Raw genomic sequence first — 18413 nt, 5'->3', positions numbered from 1 at the left:
CCTTGTGTTCTTTAGCCCAAACAAGTCTCTTCTACTTGTTGCCTGTCCTTAGCAGTGGTTTCCTAGCAGCTATTTTACCATTAAGGCCTTCTGCACAAAGTCTCCTCTTAACAGTTGTTGTGGAGATGTGTCTGCTGCTAGAACTCTGTGTGGCATTGACCTGGTCTCTAATCTGAGCTGCTGTTAACCTGCAATTTCTGAGACTGGTGACTCGGATAAACTTATCCTCAGAAGCAGAGGTGCCTCTTGGTCTTCCTTTCCTGGGGCGGTCCTCATGTAAGCCAGTTTCTTTGTAGGGCTTGATAGTTTTTGCAAATGCACTTGGGGACACTTTCAAAGTTTTCCCAATTTTTCGCACTGACTGACCTTCCTTTCTTAAAGTAATGATAGCCACTCGTTTTTCTTTACTTAGCTGCTTTTTTCTTGCCATAATACAAATTCTAACAGTCTATTCAGTAGGACTATCAGCTGTGTATCCACCAGACTTCTGCACAACACAACTGATGATCGCATCCCCATTTATAAGGCAAGAAATCCCACTTATTAAACCTGACAGGGCACACCTGTGAAGTGAAAACCATTTCCGGTGACTACCTCTTGAAGCTCATCAAGAGAATGCCAAGAGTGTGCAAAGCAGTCATCAAAGCAAAAGGTGGCTACTTTGAAGAACCTAGAATATAAGACATATCTTAAGTTGTTTCACACTTTTTTTGTTAAGTATATAATTCCACATGTGTTAATTAATAGTTTTGATGCCTTCAGTGTGAATGTACAATTTTGATAGTCATGAAAATACAGAAAAATCTTTAAATGAGAAGGTGTGTCCAAACTTTTGGTCTGTACTGTATATTATTTACATTTTTAAATATGTTGGCACTTTTTAACTGTTTTTACTAGAGCAGATACAAATTCAGACTGTCACACCAATTATTCGCACAAACTTGTTAAATTAACGTGATTAAGGAACCAGGCGGGTCACTATTTCACCTTTTCAGTTTAGAGGTGTATTTAAGGAAGGGTAGTTCTAGATATATGATTATAAAATTCTACCTGAGGAAGACTCTGCAATGAGCCGAAACGCATTGTATCTTGCTATTCTATATTTTATATTCTTTTGAAAAATAAATTCTGGATGAAAAAACCTACTGGATTTTATCTGGAAGCGCCGCAATACTTTATCCAGAACACACCTATTTGAATAAGGGCCTATAGGGTGAGTTTGAATGTCATTTGTGCTATCCCACTGCTATCCCTCCCCCATACTTTTATCTGGATTATTGTCCTTGATTTATTGATGCTATCTTTTTAAAATATCTATTAACAGTTACATTTTAGGGTGTATACTTTGTTCTTTGTGTTTTTTTTGTAGGGGATCAAATACTTATTTCTTACTGCAAAATGAAAATTTATCTAATTTATACAATGTGATTTTCTTGATTTTATATGGATAGTCTCTCTCTCAATGTTAAAATTAACCTACCCTTAAAATTATAGACTGTTCATGTCTTTGTCAGTGGGCAAACTTACAAAAACAGCAAGGGATCACAAGGGCTTCTGAGGTACAGCCAGCAGTGAGTGGGGTCACCATTGTTGAGGGTGCCAACCTCCGCAGCTAGGCAGTATCAGCTTTGTTTAGGTGCGGGATAGGGTTAGGTAGTGACTGTACCAATTATTCAGCAGCATCATTGTTTACATCTATTTATATACATCCACAACAAGCCATTCAGCTTGTAATTTTGCTAGTTTTAAGAACATACAGTACAGACCAAAAGTTTGGACACACCTCATTTAAAGATTTTTTTTTTGTATTTTCATGACTATGAAAATTGTACATTCACACTGAAGGCATCAAAACTATGAATTAACACATGTGGAATTATATACTTAACAAAAAAGTGTGAAACAACTGAAAATATGTCTTATATTCTAGGTTCTTCAAAGTAGCCACCTTTTGCTTTGATGACTGCTTTGCACACTCTTGGCATTCTCTTGATGAGCTTCAAGAGGTAGTCACCGGAAATGGTCTTCCAACAATCTTGAAGGAGTTCCCAGAGATGCTTGGCACTTGTTGGCCCTTTTGCCTTCACTCTGCGGTCGAGCTCACCCCAAACCATCTCGATTGAGTTCAGGTCTGGTGATTGTGGAGGCCAGGTCATCTGGCATAGCACCCCATCACTCTCCTTCTTGGTCAAATAGCCCTTACACAGCCTGGAGGTGTGTCTGGGGTCATTGTCCTGTTGAAAAATAAATGATGGTCCAACTAAACGCAAACCGGATGGAATAGCATGCCGCTGCAAGATGCTGTGGTAGCCATGCTGGTTCAGTATGCCTTCAATTTTGAATAAATCCCCAACAGTGTCACCAGCAAAGCACACCATCACACCTCCTCCTCCATGCTTCACGGTGGGAACCAGGCATGTAGAGTCCATCCGTTCACCTTTTCTGCGTCGCACAAAGACATGGTGGTGGGAACCAAAGATCTCAAATTTGGACTCATCAGACCAAAGCATAGATTTCCACTAGTCTAATGTCCATTCCTTGTGTTCTTTAGCCCAAACAAGTCTCTTCTGCTTGTTGCCTGTCCTAAACAGTGGTTTCCTAGCAGCTATTTTACCATGAAGGCCTGCTGCACGAAGTCTCCTCTTAACAGTTGTTGAAGAGATGTGTCTGCTGCTAGAACTCTGTGTGGCATTGACCTGGTCTCTAATCTGAGCTGCTGTTAACCTGCGATTTCTGAGGCTGCAGACAGGGATAAACTTATCCTCAGAAGCAGAGGTGACTCTTGGTCTTCCTTTCCCTATGCGGTCTTCATGTGAGCCAGTTTCTTTGTAGCGCTTGATGGTTTTTGCAACTGCACTTGGGGAGAGTTTCAAGTGCTGCTTTTTTCTTGCCATAATACAAATTCTAACAGTCTATTCAGACTTTTCAGAGATTTTTACCACATCATAGTTGGATAGTTAGAGGCGTATCATCCATAGCGGCAGCCCACCCCGCCACTATGGTGCCCATGAGAAAAACAAGAATTTGAGCTTGGTTTAAGTTGGTATACATGCAGCACATAAATGTATGTTTACTATGGCCATAAATCAGAAAAAAAAATACAAGAAGAAAAATGATCATAAACCCTGCTGTAAATAAATAAATAAAAAGCAAAAGTGCATTTAAATAAAATAGGGTTCTTAAGAATACTGTTTTTGATCAAAAATAGCATGAAACCTATCCCAACCATGGCAAGGTGAACCTATTAGGGATAGTCCTACTCTGTTTAATATTAAAAACTTTACTATATGTCAAAGCCTCAAACTTCTGTGTGTGAATCAGACATGAGATCTAACGTGATAGAAGATTACAGTGCAGGGAAGACGGGAAACATTCATATAGACGGCCGATGGAGATGTAGTCAGTGAAGAACTCTGGCCAAATATGTTTCTAAAGCCGTAGTAGAAGATGAAGATGTCGTCCTCATGATGAAGTAGTTATTCCTCATATCACGTGTAATGAAAATCTCCTGCAGTATTGATAATGTCCATTACAGTGTTGGTAAATGAGACGAGAATTGGCTTTATGGAAGATGAGTCTATGAGAAACGTGATCAGCTACAGACTCCGAGGAAGAAACTGCTTGTTGTCTGTGGCCTAAAATGTATAGGTTTTATTACTAGATGTAAAGCAGAAAACTAAATACTGTAAAATAATATATCTCCTCATATGTTTCTTTGGCATCCCGGTACCCGTTCTACTGCTGCTAAATGAGATAGTTGTAGTGTGATAGTAGACTTGTTCCACTGTGGGCACTGTGAGTTAGGGGATATAATACATTGCATTGTAAATTGGACTTTCCTGCCATCTACTGGCCAATATGTGTATATGAAAGGTAAGTGATTATTCTCCTCACAATAAGCTGCCATAGACACGGCTGGGAGGAGTCTCTCAGCTCAGGGCTCGCACACTGACTGAGCACTGGTACAAATCAGTAGTGGGGGGTTCAAGCTGCCTAACGAAGATATAGGAGACAGACACTATTTCTCACAGAAGAGTTTCCATGCCAGTCCACGCTGGGGGACATTTTTCTCCACATAATCTCCTTCACAAAACACAAGCCTCTTCCAGTCAGGAGAGATACCGCTGTTCGTGTGCTCTCCTGCACGCTGGTTATCCTGTTTGCTTCTAGCCGGGACCAGATCCACGTGGCTGCCACACCATCGACTACCCCCTGCGAAAGGGAACGGTGGGCTAAAAACTGTGAGCACACCCAGACTTTAGTGTGTTTCCACGGAGAGCCAATCTGTGAAGGTCCCTCCATCAGTGTAATATTTCTTAGACTGCGCATAGCATTTCCTCTACTAGCAAGTCAAGAGAACTCTGCTCCAGCCGCCCTGAGAGGCCATAACCTCGCTTGTCTCATGTGGAGAGAACCATTACTTTCATATGCACAAAATACTGTAACCTTTGCCTTCAAGAGAGACTGTACCCCGTTACCTCCTTCAGTAAAATTGTTATATTTTACAAGTTCACCTGCGTGTCTGGATGCGTGTGATTGCACAAACATCACGGGCACTCCAAACTTGCACCCAGACACCACAACTACAGGAGTGCCCCCTGGGGGTCCTATACCATCCACAAGTGCCACCTCCCGCTTTTGACAATTGCTGTGGACACTAGGGAAGTGTTTAGGGGTCCATAAACCCACTTCAACTACTGTAACATCATTATCTGTTGCCTTTGAGACTACATTTCCCCTTATTATCTCCAGTAATTGTATTATTACGCAGGATTTTTATGATGTTACATCAGCTCATCATCTTCTCATTCAGGTCTCTACAATATCAGATTCTCTCAGTGAAGATCTTCTATATAAGAGAATTTTCCTGATTTACCCATCAAACATGGATATGGACAGAGACAAGATGGCTGAGAGGATATTACACCTCACCCTAGAGATCCTCTTCCGGCTTACTGGAGAGGTGAGAGATTCTGATGACGTCACATTACATTATTCTTATCTATGGGAATAACAGATGGACAGAACTGGAGAGGTGAGGACTCTGGAAATGTCTGGAGTGAGATTTATTAATGTGTCTCTCCATAACCAGGATTACACAGTAGTGAAGAAGACCTCTAGTGAGCGCTGTCAGGACCCTGTGTCTGAGGGATGGGGAAGACCCCTGAGCCCAATCACAGGACCTCCACCTCACCCCCTGATACATGAGGACATCAATGACCAGAAGATCCTAGAACTCACCTACAAGATGATTGAGCTGCTGACTGGAGAGGTGACACTGCTGGGAATGCTGGGACATTATACAGTAAAGCTATGAAGGGATTGGGGTGATGACGCCATCATTGTATGTGTCAGGTTCCTATAAGGTGTCAGGATGTCGCTGTCTATTTCTCCATGGAGGAGTGGAAGTATTTAGAAGGACACAAAGATCTGTACAAGGACGTCATGATGGAGGTTCCCCAGCCCCTCACATCACCAGGTAATAGACAGGACTAAATACACACGGCCTATGATTATCTGTATGTAAAACATGAATTCAGTCCCTGTATGTGTTTCCTCCAGATCTATCCAGTAAGAGGACAACACCAGAGAGATGTCCCCGTCCTCTTCTTCCGCAGGACTGTAAACAAGAGGATCCCAATGTTCCTCAGGATCATCAGGTAGATGGAGAGAAGGTATCATGAGATCTCCCCTATGATGTGTAGACGTCTGTGAAGGTCTTGTGTTCAGTATTGTTTTATCCACCAGTATTATATGTTTTATACTTGTGTAATGAGGACGGTGGAGATGGCAGGATTAGAGATGATCATAGATGGGACTTCTCCATCTGTCTGTGACTTTTACAATATTTGTTTCAGGGTGAAGATCTGACCCATATTAATACTACAGAGACATATGTGAGGGGTGATGAGCAGTGTAAAGAGGAGATTCCTACATATGACCACCCAGGTGAGTAGTAACCACTAAATGCAGAGAAGTCACAGATTCTTCTCAGTCACCGGCTGTGGCTGCTTTATCGGTGGTGTAGTCCGGCCGTATTACAGTCGTGTGATCACCATTTTGCCTCTAGACAACAACATTCTCCTCCACCAAAAACTATTCAAATAATTTTAGACATTGAAAGCCCTTTTCTATAGAACTTACAACCTCGACAATCCACCTCGCTGACCATTACCTGCCCAGATCTGTAAACTACAAAAAATAAAATAAATAAATAAAAAGATTATTATTATTATTAACTACAAAACCAAATGACAGCGTACGTAGAATGTGCTGACAAGTTAGAAAATCACTTAAAGAAAAATATGATGGTCCTGTTAGAGAAAGCGGAGGGTAATGATGCTGTTGGCTTCCTAGATCCCTAATATCTTATTGGATGAATCCACCCTCTCTCCTTTCTGTGCTGCTGAATGTGCTCATATGGTCCCTACAAGACCAGGTCCAGTCTTTCTGGACAAACTTCACTTTTATGATCTACAACATTAAATGTGCAGTGAGGCCAAGTGTGAATTTCTGTACAATAACAGCAGAGTTTCCCTTTATCCTGACTTTTCAATTTCTTTTAAAACTAATATTTCTTCTTGAAACTCCTCTGACAGAAAATATTTGCCCTTACCATAGTTTAGGTTGCCAAGAGCCACCGAGCCCCATACTCTAATTACCCCAGAGAAGTTTCACCACTAGTTACTCATTTTTTACTGATGAAGACTGTTGAGTTTGGTCATTTCAGTAGATGTGTTGTTGTCTATACTCAGTTTTTTCACTACAATAGTTAGTGCCCAAAATACTCCTGATTTAACCCCTTCCCACAGCCAGTTTTGTGTTCCTAATCAGGCCCCATTTTTTCAAATCTGATGTGTGTCACTTTATGCGGGGATAACTTTGGAATTCTTCACAAAGGATAATAGGAAACAAATGGATCTTACAAATTATTTTGCATCTTCTCTTTATTCCGACAATACCCTATATACGGTTGTACACTACTGTCTGGGCACAAAGCAGGTTAAGAAGGAAAGGAGCGACATTTAGCTGTTTGAATGCTGATCTTGGTGGATTAGTTTGCAGACACAAAGTATCGTGGTCACTTGGTAGCTCAAAAGATGGCCACCACGAACAGGTTTGGCACTATCTACTCTTGCTTTGCTCATCATTCTTTAACCCCTCTACATGTATCTGGAGTTACACATAGACCCCCAGGCTTGGGCCATGGTGTTACCTGTTCTATGGTGTGAGATGCCAAGAAGAATAGTCAGGTAGTTGGGACAGAACCAGGAAGGCAGAGAAAATACAAAATCAGAAGACACAAGTAAACGGGCCGAGGTCACAACAGAAACAAATCCACAAGCCGGGAGCTGAGCACAGAGGACTGAACCAGAGGAGAACAAGGCTGTATCTGGCAGCTTCCGGCAATATGCTTCCAGCTTTAGTAGGGTGCGGTGCTTTCCAAATGGCTGAAGCAGGGAGCAGATTACTCCAGCTTGACAGCACACACACCCATACTGCCAGACTGGATGGTACTACTGATCCCAGCAACCCTAATCTTACTGGCTGGACAAGTCCTGCACCGCCCAGAACTTCTGGTTCTGACGTCTCCTCCATCACCAGCACCGCCTGCAGAATGAATAAGGCGGCTCCTGGTGACAGAAGCAGACATCGCAGGAGCAGGTCCCAGAGGAGATGGGACACACCATTTGCAGAAGCCCTAATATGACATAATAACAGAAAACCAGAGCAGTAATAATCTTTATTTTTTTTATATATATATAGCGCCAACATATTCATCATCGCTGTCCCCATTGGGGCTCACAATCTAAATTCCCTATCAGTAGTATGTCTTTGAAGTGTGGGAGGAAACCAGAGAAACACGGGGAGAACATACAAACTCCTTGCAGATGTTGTCCTTGGTGGGATTTGAGCCCAGGACCCCAGCGCTGCAAGGCTGCAGTACGAACCACTGAGCTATCGTGCTGTCCTAAGCAGGGCAGCACGGTGAAATCCACATAAAGTGACTCCATTGCTCCATTGTGTAATTTTAATTCCCTCAGGGAATTAATCTAAAGGGGTAGTGACTATTTTGAGTCTACCGGCACTTTCCGGAAATTAGCACGCAGTGGATGTTAGAGAGTGAAAATTGCAATTATGCCATTTTATTGCCCAACACATAGTGCCCAGATTGTGCTCCAGGGGAGACACACACCGTAAATTAAGTGGGTTCTTCTCACTAAAGTAATGCCAAATGGATGCTAAATGTGCTTTGGCCACACTGCAAGGCTCAGAAGCAAGGGGGAGATTTGACTTTGGGAGATCGGATATAGCTGGATTGGGTTATGGAAGCCATGTTGCTTTTCAAGAGCCTTTATGGAAACCTCTGTTTTTTCCCTTCTTCCATGAGAGCACCACCTGAGAGAGGGTATCCGCCCACCAAGGGTACACGCGGGAGTGCAGTGGTATTATGCACCCCGTGGCTGAGCGCGCCAGCAAGTGGGACTTCCGGGGCTGCGCACATGCAGGGCACGTGTCAAGAGGTTCCGGCGCGCCCTGCTGATGTAGCGTGCCGGGACCAGGACTACACACGCGCAGGGCGCATGTCAGTTTCTGGCGCACCCTGCTGACGTTGCGCGCCGAAATGCTGGGCCATGGGGCTGCGCACACGCAGGGCACGTGTCAGGAAGTGACACGCCCTGCGGCAAGAGCCGCAGTCACCAGAGCAGCAGCAGCAGGGGCCACCAAAGCAGCCTCAGCAGCAACAGCAGCTCCATCAAGGCCACAGCAGTGGCAGTCGGACAAGCGGCAGCAAGACCAGCCGGAGGAGCAGGGCAGGTCGCGAGTCCACCACCTCCAGCCGGGAGCAATCATATGCATTGATCCAGCCTTAATCTCCGGTACCCTGAACGGCAGAGTAGTGAGTGATCTACGTGAAAGTTCACCATAGTAGATGGGTCCCTTTTTTTTCTATGTATTTTTTCTACTAGGAAACCCCCAAAAAGTGTAGTGCCAAGAGGAATAACAAGGAGTGTGCGCTGTGCGGGGTTCATTTTCCCAGCATTTATACTAAAAAGCTTAGCCCGAGTTGTATCCGAGAAAAATCACAGGAAACACCTAATTTTGCTATGGATTTAAAATCTTTAGTCCAGACGGAGGTTAGGGACTCCCTAAAGACGTTGGCTACACGTAAAAAGAGTAGGAAGCTGAGACGTCATACATCAGACTCAGAAGAATCTGTAGTATTCCAGGGCAAGGGGAAGTCTATTTCCTCTCCTACCTACTCGTCATCCTCATAATCATCATCTTCCTCAGTTAGCGATACAGGAGGTAGGCCGTGTTTTCCAGTGCAAAACACGGATAAGCTGATTAAAGCCATCAGAACAACTATGGGCATAGCCGATACCAAGACCTCTAGGACTGTTCAGAACATCATGTTTGGGGGTCTTGATCAGAAGAAGAGGCGCACATTCCCCGTCAATGAGAGGATCGTTCATCGACAGGGAATGGAAAAGACCTGATAGGAGAGGGCAGTTACCATCACCTTCAAAGAGCAGATACCCGTTTGAGGAAGAAGAGTCAACCAGGTGAGATAAAACCCCAAAAATTGACGTGACAGTATCAAAATTCTCTAAAAAAAAATCCACCCTGCCGTTTGAGGATTTAGGAGCTTTCAAAGATCCTCTTGATAAAAAAGCGGAAACCTTATTAAAACAAACCTGGGAGTGACCAGCGGGAGCATTGAAACTGGCAGTCGCAGCCACTTGCACAGCCAGGTAAATGATGGTCTGGTTGCAGCAGCTAGAAGACCAGATTAAAGGGGACATTCCAAGGGAAAAAATCCTGGCCTGTCTTCCGCTAATGCAGGGGGCGGCTGCCTTCCTCGCGGACGCGTCGGCAGATTTGGTAAGGCTGGCCGCCAGATCAGTGAATTTATCCAACGCAGCTCGCAGAGCTCTGTGGCTCAAGAGCTGGTCAGGTGATGTACAGTCTAAGATGAAACTGTGTTCAATCCCGTGTGAAGGGGAGTTTCTTTTTGGCTAAGCTCTGGATGACATACTGGATAAAGCCGCAGAGAAGAAACACTGGTTTTCCAGTGTGTTGATGCCTCAGTACAAGACTTCCTTTCGTAAAAGGAAGTATAGCATAGGTACATTTTCCAGAGACCAGGGCAGATGGAAGGACAAGGAGTGGAGGCTTCATGTTCGGAGGCCCTTCCTCTGAGAACAGAAAAACCCCTAAGTGATGGGCCTCCGCAGGTAGGAGGCAGACTGTCCCACTTCTGCCTACCTGGGAAAAAATTACATCCAGTGCCTGGATATTAGGGATTATAAAGACAGGACTAAGACTGGAATTCAGATCCATTCCCCTGCAGACGTTCATGATTTCGTCTCCCAGGATGCCCAGAGAGCAAACAGCCCTGGAGCAAGAGTTATTAAACTTAGTGGAAAAGAAGGTTCTGAGAGAGACTAATAAGCGAGCAGGGGAAAGGATTCTATTCGCCCCTTTTTCTGATAAAGAAGCCGGATGGCTCCTTTAGGATCATAATCAACTTGAAGGGCCTAAACAACTTTCTAATCTACAGACCCTTCAAGATGGAATCTATAGTAGAGACCAAAAGTTTGGACACACCTTCTCATTTAAAGATTTTTCTGTATTTTCATGACTATGAAAATTGTACATTCACACTGAAGGCATCAAAACTATGTATTAACACATGTGGAATTATATACTTAACAAAAAAGTGTGAAATAACTGAAAATATGTCTTATATTCTAGGTTCTTCAAAGTAGCCACCTTTTGCTTTGATGACTGCTTTGCACACTCTTGGCATTCTCTTGATGAGCTTCAAGAGGTAGTCACCGGAAATGGTCTTCCAACAATCTTGAAGGAGTTCCCAGAGATGCTTAGCACTTGTTGGCCCTTTTGCCTTCACTCTGCGGTCCAGCTCACCCCAAACCATCTCGATTGGGTTCAGGTCTGGTGACTGTGGAGGCCAGGTCATCTGGCGTAGCACCCCATCACTCTCCCTCTTGGTCAAATAGCCCTTACACAGCCTGGAGGTGTGTTTGGGGTCATTGTCCTGTTGAAAAATAAATGATGGTCCAACTAAACGCAAACCGGATGGAATAGCATGCCACTGCAAGATGCTGTGGTAGCCATGCTGGTTCAGTATGCCTTCAATTTTGAATAATTCCCCAACAGTGTCACCAGCAAAGCACCCCCACACCATCACACCTCCTCCATGCTTCACGGTGGGAAACAGGCATGTAGAGTCCATCCGTTCACCTTTTCTGCGTCGCACAAAGACACGGTAGTTGGAACCAAAGATCTCAAATTTGGACTCATCAGACCAAAGCACAGATTTCCACTTGTCTAATGTCCATTCCTTGTGTTCTTTAGCCCAAACAAGTCTCTTCTGCTTGTTGCCTGTCCTTAGCAGTGGTTTCCTAGCAGCTATTTTACCATGAAGGCCTGCTGCACAAAGTCTCCTCTTAACAGTTGTTGTAGAGATGTGTCTGCTGCTAGAACTCTGTGTGGCATTGACCTGGTCTCTAATCTGAGCTGCTGTTAACCTGCGATTTCTGAGGGTGGTGACTCGGATAAACTTATCCTCAGAAGCAGAGGTGGTCTTCCTTTCCTGGGGCGGTCCTCATGTGAGCCAGTTTATTTGTAGCGCTTGATGGTTTTTGCAACTGAACTTGGGGACACTTTCAAAGTTTTCCCATTTTTTCAGACTGACTGACCTTCATTTCTTAAAGTAATGATGGCCACTCGTTTTTCTCTACTTAGCTGCTTTTTTTCTTGTCATAATACAAATTCTAACAGTCTATTCAGTAGGACTATCAGCTGTGTATCCACCAGACTTCTGCACAGCACAACTGATGGTCCCAACCCCATTTATAAGGCAAGAAATCCCACTTATTAAACCTGACAGGGCACACCTGTGAAGTGAAAACCATTTCCGGTGACTACCACTTGAAGCTCATCAAGAGAATGCCAAGAGTGTGCAAAGCAGTCATCAAAGCAAAAGGTGGCTACTTGGAAGAACCTAGAATATAAGACATATTTTCAGTAGTTTCATACTTTTTTGTTAAGTATATAATTCCACATGTGTTAATTCATAGTTTTGATGCCTTCAGTGTGAATGTACAATTTTCATAGTCATGAAAATACAGAAAAATCTTTAAATGAGAAGGTGTGTCCAAACTTTTGGTCTGTACTGTATAATATCAGCCATAAAGATGTTGTTATATGAGTGTCCTCGACCTGAAGGACGCCTATTACCACGTCCCAATCCATACAGGATACCAGCAGTATCTGAGAGTAGCTGTGTATATCCTCAATCATGTGAGGCAATTTCTGTTCACAGCTCTGTCCTTTGGCCTCTCCATGGCTCCAAGAATCTTTACGAAGATCATTCTGGAGGTAATGGCGCATTTGAGAGAACAAGATACTCTAGTTGTCCCTTACCTGGATGACTTCTTGGTAGTATGCAAATCAAGAGAGCATTGAAAACTCGCATTGACAAGAGTCAGAGCCAGCCTGATCAATCTTGAATGGATACTGAATCTAGAGAAGTCAAGCCTGGAGCCTTGGACGGTTCCGTCTTTTTTAGGGCTTATCTTGGACTCAGAGGGATAGACTTGTCTGCTACCGGAAGACAAGAAAAACAGAATTACGTCCCTAGCCTCAGGAGTAGTCAGGAATCCATCCATGACCCTAAGGAAAGCAATGTCTCTTTTAGGTACAATGACATCATGTATCCCAGCAGTCCAGTGGGCTCAGATACACTCCCGATATCTGCAGCAAGATATACTAGCAGCGGAGAAACAACTCAGGGGACACTTGGACAGGAAGATGACACTTTCCAATACAGCCATCATCTCAATCGCATGGTGGCTGGATTGGGAGAACCTGTCACAGAGAGGTCTTTGGTCATATTAGGTCAGGGACATAATTACAGAGTACTCAAGCTGAGATGGCTGGGAGCACATCTGGGAGATCGTGTAATACAAGGAGTCTGGTCGGACAGCGAGAAAGCCTTCTCCTCAAAACATGAAGGAGCTGTCGGCGGTAAATAGTGCAGTGATGAAGTTCAATTCCCAACTACAGGGACAACACATCCGAATTATGTCAGACAACAGTCACCTATTTCAATCATCAGGGGGGCACGAGATCCCGACCTCTCCTGTTAGTGAAAGAGCAGATTCTACAGTTTGCAGAACAACATGAATTTATGCTCTCAGCTCTGCATATAAGAGGCAAAGAAAACTAAAGATCAGATTTTTTCTGTCACCCATGACGGCACAACGAGAGAGGGGATCCGCCCTTCAAGGACAGGAAACCTTCAAGATAAAAAGGGCGGCTTTCTGCTGCGATCCAGCCTGTCATGTCAATGTAGCAGAGCTGAAGCCGTCCTGGGAACCATGGAAAGGTAAGGATGAGGTTGGTTTATTATTTTACTTTTATTGCAGAAGACATTGGCTTCAGCTGGAATGGGCGTGATGGGAAGTATGGTTTAATTTAGAACAATAAAGAATTGTGTCTTTATTTCAATTAAAGGACTTTATTCTGGGTGTTTGTGTTTTTTTTTTAACTTTGACTATGGGGTTAGTAATGGGGGTGTCTTATAGACGCCTCTCCATTACTTACCTGGGCTTGATGTCAGATGGCCTTATAAGCTGACATCAACCCCAACCTTATTACCCCACTGCCACCGCTACAGGGCAGTGGGAACAGCGAGGCTAAGTGCCAGAATTGGCGCATCCTATGGATGCGCCATTTCTGGGGTGGCTGACTGCTGGTGTTTCTAGCTTGGGAGGGGGCCAATATTCATGGCACCCTTCCTGGGCTATTAATATCAGCCCCCAGCTGTTTACCTAGCCTTTTATAGCTATTAAAATAGGGGGGACCCCACGTCATTTTTTTTTTTTGGGTCCCCCATTTTAATAGCTAGTACAGGCTAGGTATTCAGCTGGGGGCTGATATTAGTAGCCTGGGAAGCTCCGTGGGTATTACCCCCTTCCCAGGCTTCAAACATCTGCCCCAGCCGTCTGCTTAACCTCCGCTAGAGACTAAAATTACGGGGAACCCCACGTCAATTTTTTTTTTTAATAAATCCTTTATTTTAACACTAAATGACAAGTACAGTAACCAACACTGTCACTGTACTTATTATATATGTGACTGATATGTTTCTATCTATCTAATCTATGTGTGATGCTGTATTCTTTCTGTTCTAAATTGTCGGGTACCGGTGTATGCCGCTGCTGAATTGCCGGCTTTTCATGTTTCACTGTGAGCACTTTTCCCATCAATTTGGGCAATCACTGTAATGCCACAACCACCATGGCTGTGACATTACAGTGAGTGGCAGACAATCCCTGCATGATTGGTGCTCTAAATAGCGCCAAACATGCAGGATGGGGACCCCAGCTCCTGCTCGAGCATCTCGAGTACTGAGATGCTCGGGCGAGTACCAAGCAGTGGTGAGCATGCTCGCTCATCACTAATAACAGTGTTACTGTGAAAAAATCCAGTTACGCTTTTGGTGCACGAACAGTTATCGAACATAACCTCGAACAGCCGAATTTTTTGCAAATCGTTCGTGTTCGTCGAACGACTCGAACACCGCCCAAAACAGCTTGAATTTGAGATTGGCGAACAGTTCGAGTCTAACACCGCTCATCTCTACTTTTCGCAAACAAACGAAACAGAAAAACAAGGATCTTCTGCTCCTTAAATCCAACAGAAAGACCCTATGCAGTAGATGCATTACAAATACCCTGGAGCTTTGGCCTAGCCTATGCTTTCCCCCCCGTTAATGTTAATGCCAACGATTTTGAGGAAGATCCGGGAGGAACAGGCAAGGGTCATACTAATCTCCCCATTCTGGCCCAAGAGACCCTGGTTCACCTGGATAAAGAGGATGTCCCAGTCAGATCCATGGGTCCTTCCAGATGCTCCAGATCTCCTTAAGCAAGGCCCAGTCTTCCATCCTCAGAGGTCGGGCATTTGATGGCCTGGAGTTTGAAAGGTCGTTACTAATCCAGGAAGGGTTTTCTCCAGGTCTAGTCACTACTCTGCTCAAAAGCAGGAAGCCTGTGAGGACTAAGATCTATGGTAGGACATGGGCAAAGTTCCTATCTATTTTGGCGCACTCAGCTAAGGTTAAAATTCCTATTAAAGCTATTCTGGAATTTCTTCAAAGTGTCTTAGATATGGGGTTGGCTACCAGTACCCTTTAGGTGCAAGTATCAGCACTTGGAGCTTTATATAACTATAATTTGGCAGCAGATAGATGGGTTATCAGGTTTAAAAAGGCGTACGATAGATCCAGACCTATTGCTACCCCGAGAATGCCTCCCTGGGATCTAAACCTGGTCCTGGAAGCCCTGACTAAGTCTCCTTTTTGAGCCCTAAGGAAGCGTGAAAGAAAGAACTCTCACTCTGAAGACAGCGATACTGATAGCGCTAACATCAGCCCATAGAGTTAGTGACTTACAAGCTCTGTCAGTAAATCATCCTTTTACACAGGTCACTGTAGATGGAGTTGCGTTAAGACCAGACCTGGCCTATTTTCCGAAGGTGGCCTCCAAATTCCATAGAACACAGGAGATCATTCTCCCCTCATTGTATCCTAACCCAAAAGATTTAGAGGAACAGAGGCTTCATACTCTAGATGTTAGACTGGTTTTGGTTCAGTATTTGGCGGTAACAAGGCCTTGGAGGAGAAGTGATGCCTTATTTGTCTCCTTCCAGGGAGCTAGTAAGGGACTTAAAGTTACAAGGGGAACTATAGCTAGATGGATCAGGGACGCCGTTAGCTTAGCATATTCCCCTAGTAATGTGCCGGTTTCAGAGAACCTGAAGGGCCATTCCACAGAGCTGGTGCAGCCTCCTGGACTGAGAAGGCGGAAGTGTCCATTGATAACATATGTAAGGCAGCAACATGGTAATCTCCTTCTACCTTACCATTACCGGCTTGATCTTTCTTCATCTGCTGATCTATCCTTTGAGAGAAAGGTGTTGCAAGCGGTGATCCATTCCTAAGGTATCTGTTCTATATAAATCTCAGGTGGTGCTGTCATAGGAGAAGGGGAAAAAAATCATAGTTACCTACCAGTAACGGGATTTTACAGAGCCCATGACAGCACCCTTGTATACCCCCCCCCTTTTTTTTTTTATCACTTATGGTGTTCTCTATATATGGGTGTATAGTCAGAAATGTTTTATTGGTGGTTGTTGTGTACTAGCATACTGTCTGGAGGTCCTCTAAAACAAAACTGATGCGGAGGAGAGGTACCGCCTTTTTTATTAAGCAGGTTTCCTGTCCTTGGTGGGCGGATACCATCTCTCAGATGGTGCTATCATGGGCTCTGTAAAATCCTGTTACCGGTAACTATGATTTTTTTCTATTTACAGACGATGGACCTGAGTGGGGCTTGTTGTTTGTGAGATGAGTAGAAGTTTTTATTGGTATTATTGTTGCCTACATAACTTGCTGGCTTTTTATTCCATATTTGGGAGGCAGAATGAACAAACAGTTGAAAACCACGCTCTACTGGTTCATCCTATGAGGTTTTCTATTAGATTGTGAAATGTCAGTGTCTTGGTGAATAATTAATTCAATATATTTACATAACTTGCCATTATTATAGACAGTTTAAGTACAGTAGAAATTTAAAAAAATATAAAATCCAAGGATATTTTATTGAAAAATAATAGATTTTTATCTTGGCAGATGACTGTACCTGGAGATCAGAGGGACGGCCGACATCTTCAATCTTTAAATCAGATCTTGAGATCCCACAGGATACAATTGAAGTGAATGCCATTACTCCAGATATACCATCATCCCTTCACAGCAAAGATATGTCACCTGATCCTTTGAAACAGGTCCTGTCTTCTGATTCATTACCGACTACTAAGGAAAATCATAGTCACAAATTAAGCATTAAAAAACAAACTGCTCCTAAAGAAAAGAAGACATTTTTAGAATATGGAAATAGTTTTCCTCTCAAAAAATTTCTTCCTAAACATCAAAAAATTCACACAGCCGAGAATAGATTTTCTTGTTCCAAGTGTGGGAAATATTTTAACAAGAAATCAGATCTTGTTAGACACCAGAGAACTCACACAGGGGAGAAGCCATTTTCATGTTCAGAATGTGGTAAACATTTTAAACAGAAATACAGTCTTGTTATACACCAGAGAACTCATACAGAGGAGAAGCCTTTTTTCTGTTCAGAATGTGGTAAACATTTTAAATGGAAATACAGTCTTGTTATACACCAGAGAACTCACACAGGGGAGAAGCCTTTTTCATGTTCAGAATGTGGTAAACGTTTTAAACGGAAATGCCATCTTGGTGAACACTACAGAACTCACACAGGGGTGAAGCCTTTTTCATGTCCAGAATGTGGGAAATATTTTAAACAGAAATCAGATCTTGTTAGACACCAGAGAACTCACACAGGGGAGAAGCCATTTTCATGTTCAGAATGTGGTAAACATTTTAAACAGAAATACAGTCTTGTTATACACCAGAGAACTCATACAGAGGAGAAGCCTTTTTTATGTTCAGAATGTGGTAAACATTTTAAACGGAAATACAGTCTTGTTATACACCAGAGAACTCATACAGAGGAGAAGCCTTTTTTCTGTTCAGAATGTGGTAAACATTTTAAATGGAAATACAGTCTTGTTATACACCAGAGAACTCACACAGGGGAGAAGCCTTTTTCATGTTCAGAATGTGGTAAACGTTTTAAACGGAAATGCCATCTTGTTGAACACTACAGAACTCACACAGGGGAGAAGCCTTTTTCATGTTCAGAATGTGGGAAATATTTTAAACAGAAATGCCATCTTGTTGAACACTACAGAACTCACACAGGGGAGAAGCCTTTTTCATGTTCGGAATGTGGTAAACATTTTACACAGAAGTACAGTCTTGTTATACACCAGAGAACTCATACAGAGAAGAAGCCATTTTCATGTTCAGAATGTGGGAAGTATTTTACACTGAAAGCAACTTTTAATAAACATCAGAGAAGTCACACAGGGGAGAAGCCTTTTTCAAAATTCAATTTTTATTGAAAGGTTAAATAATTTTCAATTACAAAAATACAAAAAAAAAAGAATAACCAGGACAATATCAGCATCAGTATATCATAGAATATAAGTATAAGGTCCAATAAAACATCAAGTTATAGGAAGAAAAAGGAAGGAAAGGAACATTTTACGCCAACAGTATTACAATTATGAAGTTACTAAAATCCAATGGAAACTATACATAGTGCAGCCAGGCCCGAACCAATGCAGAGCACAATCCGGACAGAGAAGAAACGCACCAGAGAAAAGGGTGGGTCACATTAGTGTGATGTAAGACGGTAGGCATCGGATTCCTGGAATTCAATCCAGTC

General features: G+C 43.2%; 1 protein-coding gene across 1 annotated transcript; it reads left to right on the top strand.

Annotated features, from left to right (window-relative positions):
• Window positions 1-3522: 3522 nt before the first annotated feature.
• Window positions 3523-18143, top strand: LOC141182711 (uncharacterized). The gene is made up of 6 exons (XM_073660854.1): window positions 3523-3540; window positions 5093-5272; window positions 5356-5479; window positions 5563-5675; window positions 5859-5949; window positions 16730-18143. Exons 1-6 carry the CDS (start codon window positions 3523-3525, stop codon window positions 18085-18087), a joined length of 1884 nt encoding a protein of 627 aa, XP_073516955.1. The 3' UTR covers window positions 18088-18143.
• The last annotated feature ends 270 nt before the right edge of the window (window positions 18144-18413 follow it).

The sequence above is a fragment of the Phyllobates terribilis genome, unplaced genomic scaffold (genome assembly GCF_046119375.1).
Source record: "Phyllobates terribilis strain yellow unplaced genomic scaffold, ASM4611937v1 Scaffold_35__1_contigs__length_13245226, whole genome shotgun sequence".
Taxonomy (NCBI): Eukaryota; Metazoa; Chordata; class Amphibia; order Anura; family Dendrobatidae; genus Phyllobates; species Phyllobates terribilis.
This window is presented reverse-complemented; position numbering and strand designations above follow the sequence as displayed.

Coding starts and splice junctions, on each gene's coding strand:
- LOC141182711 (XM_073660854.1), top strand. Junction 5,676..5,858: donor ATCAGGTAGATGGAGAGAAG/GTATCATGAGAT, acceptor TATTTGTTTCAG/GGTGAAGATCTGACCCATAT. Junction 5,950..16,729: donor TCCTACATATGACCACCCAG/GTGAGTAGTAAC, acceptor TTATCTTGGCAG/ATGACTGTACCTGGAGATCA.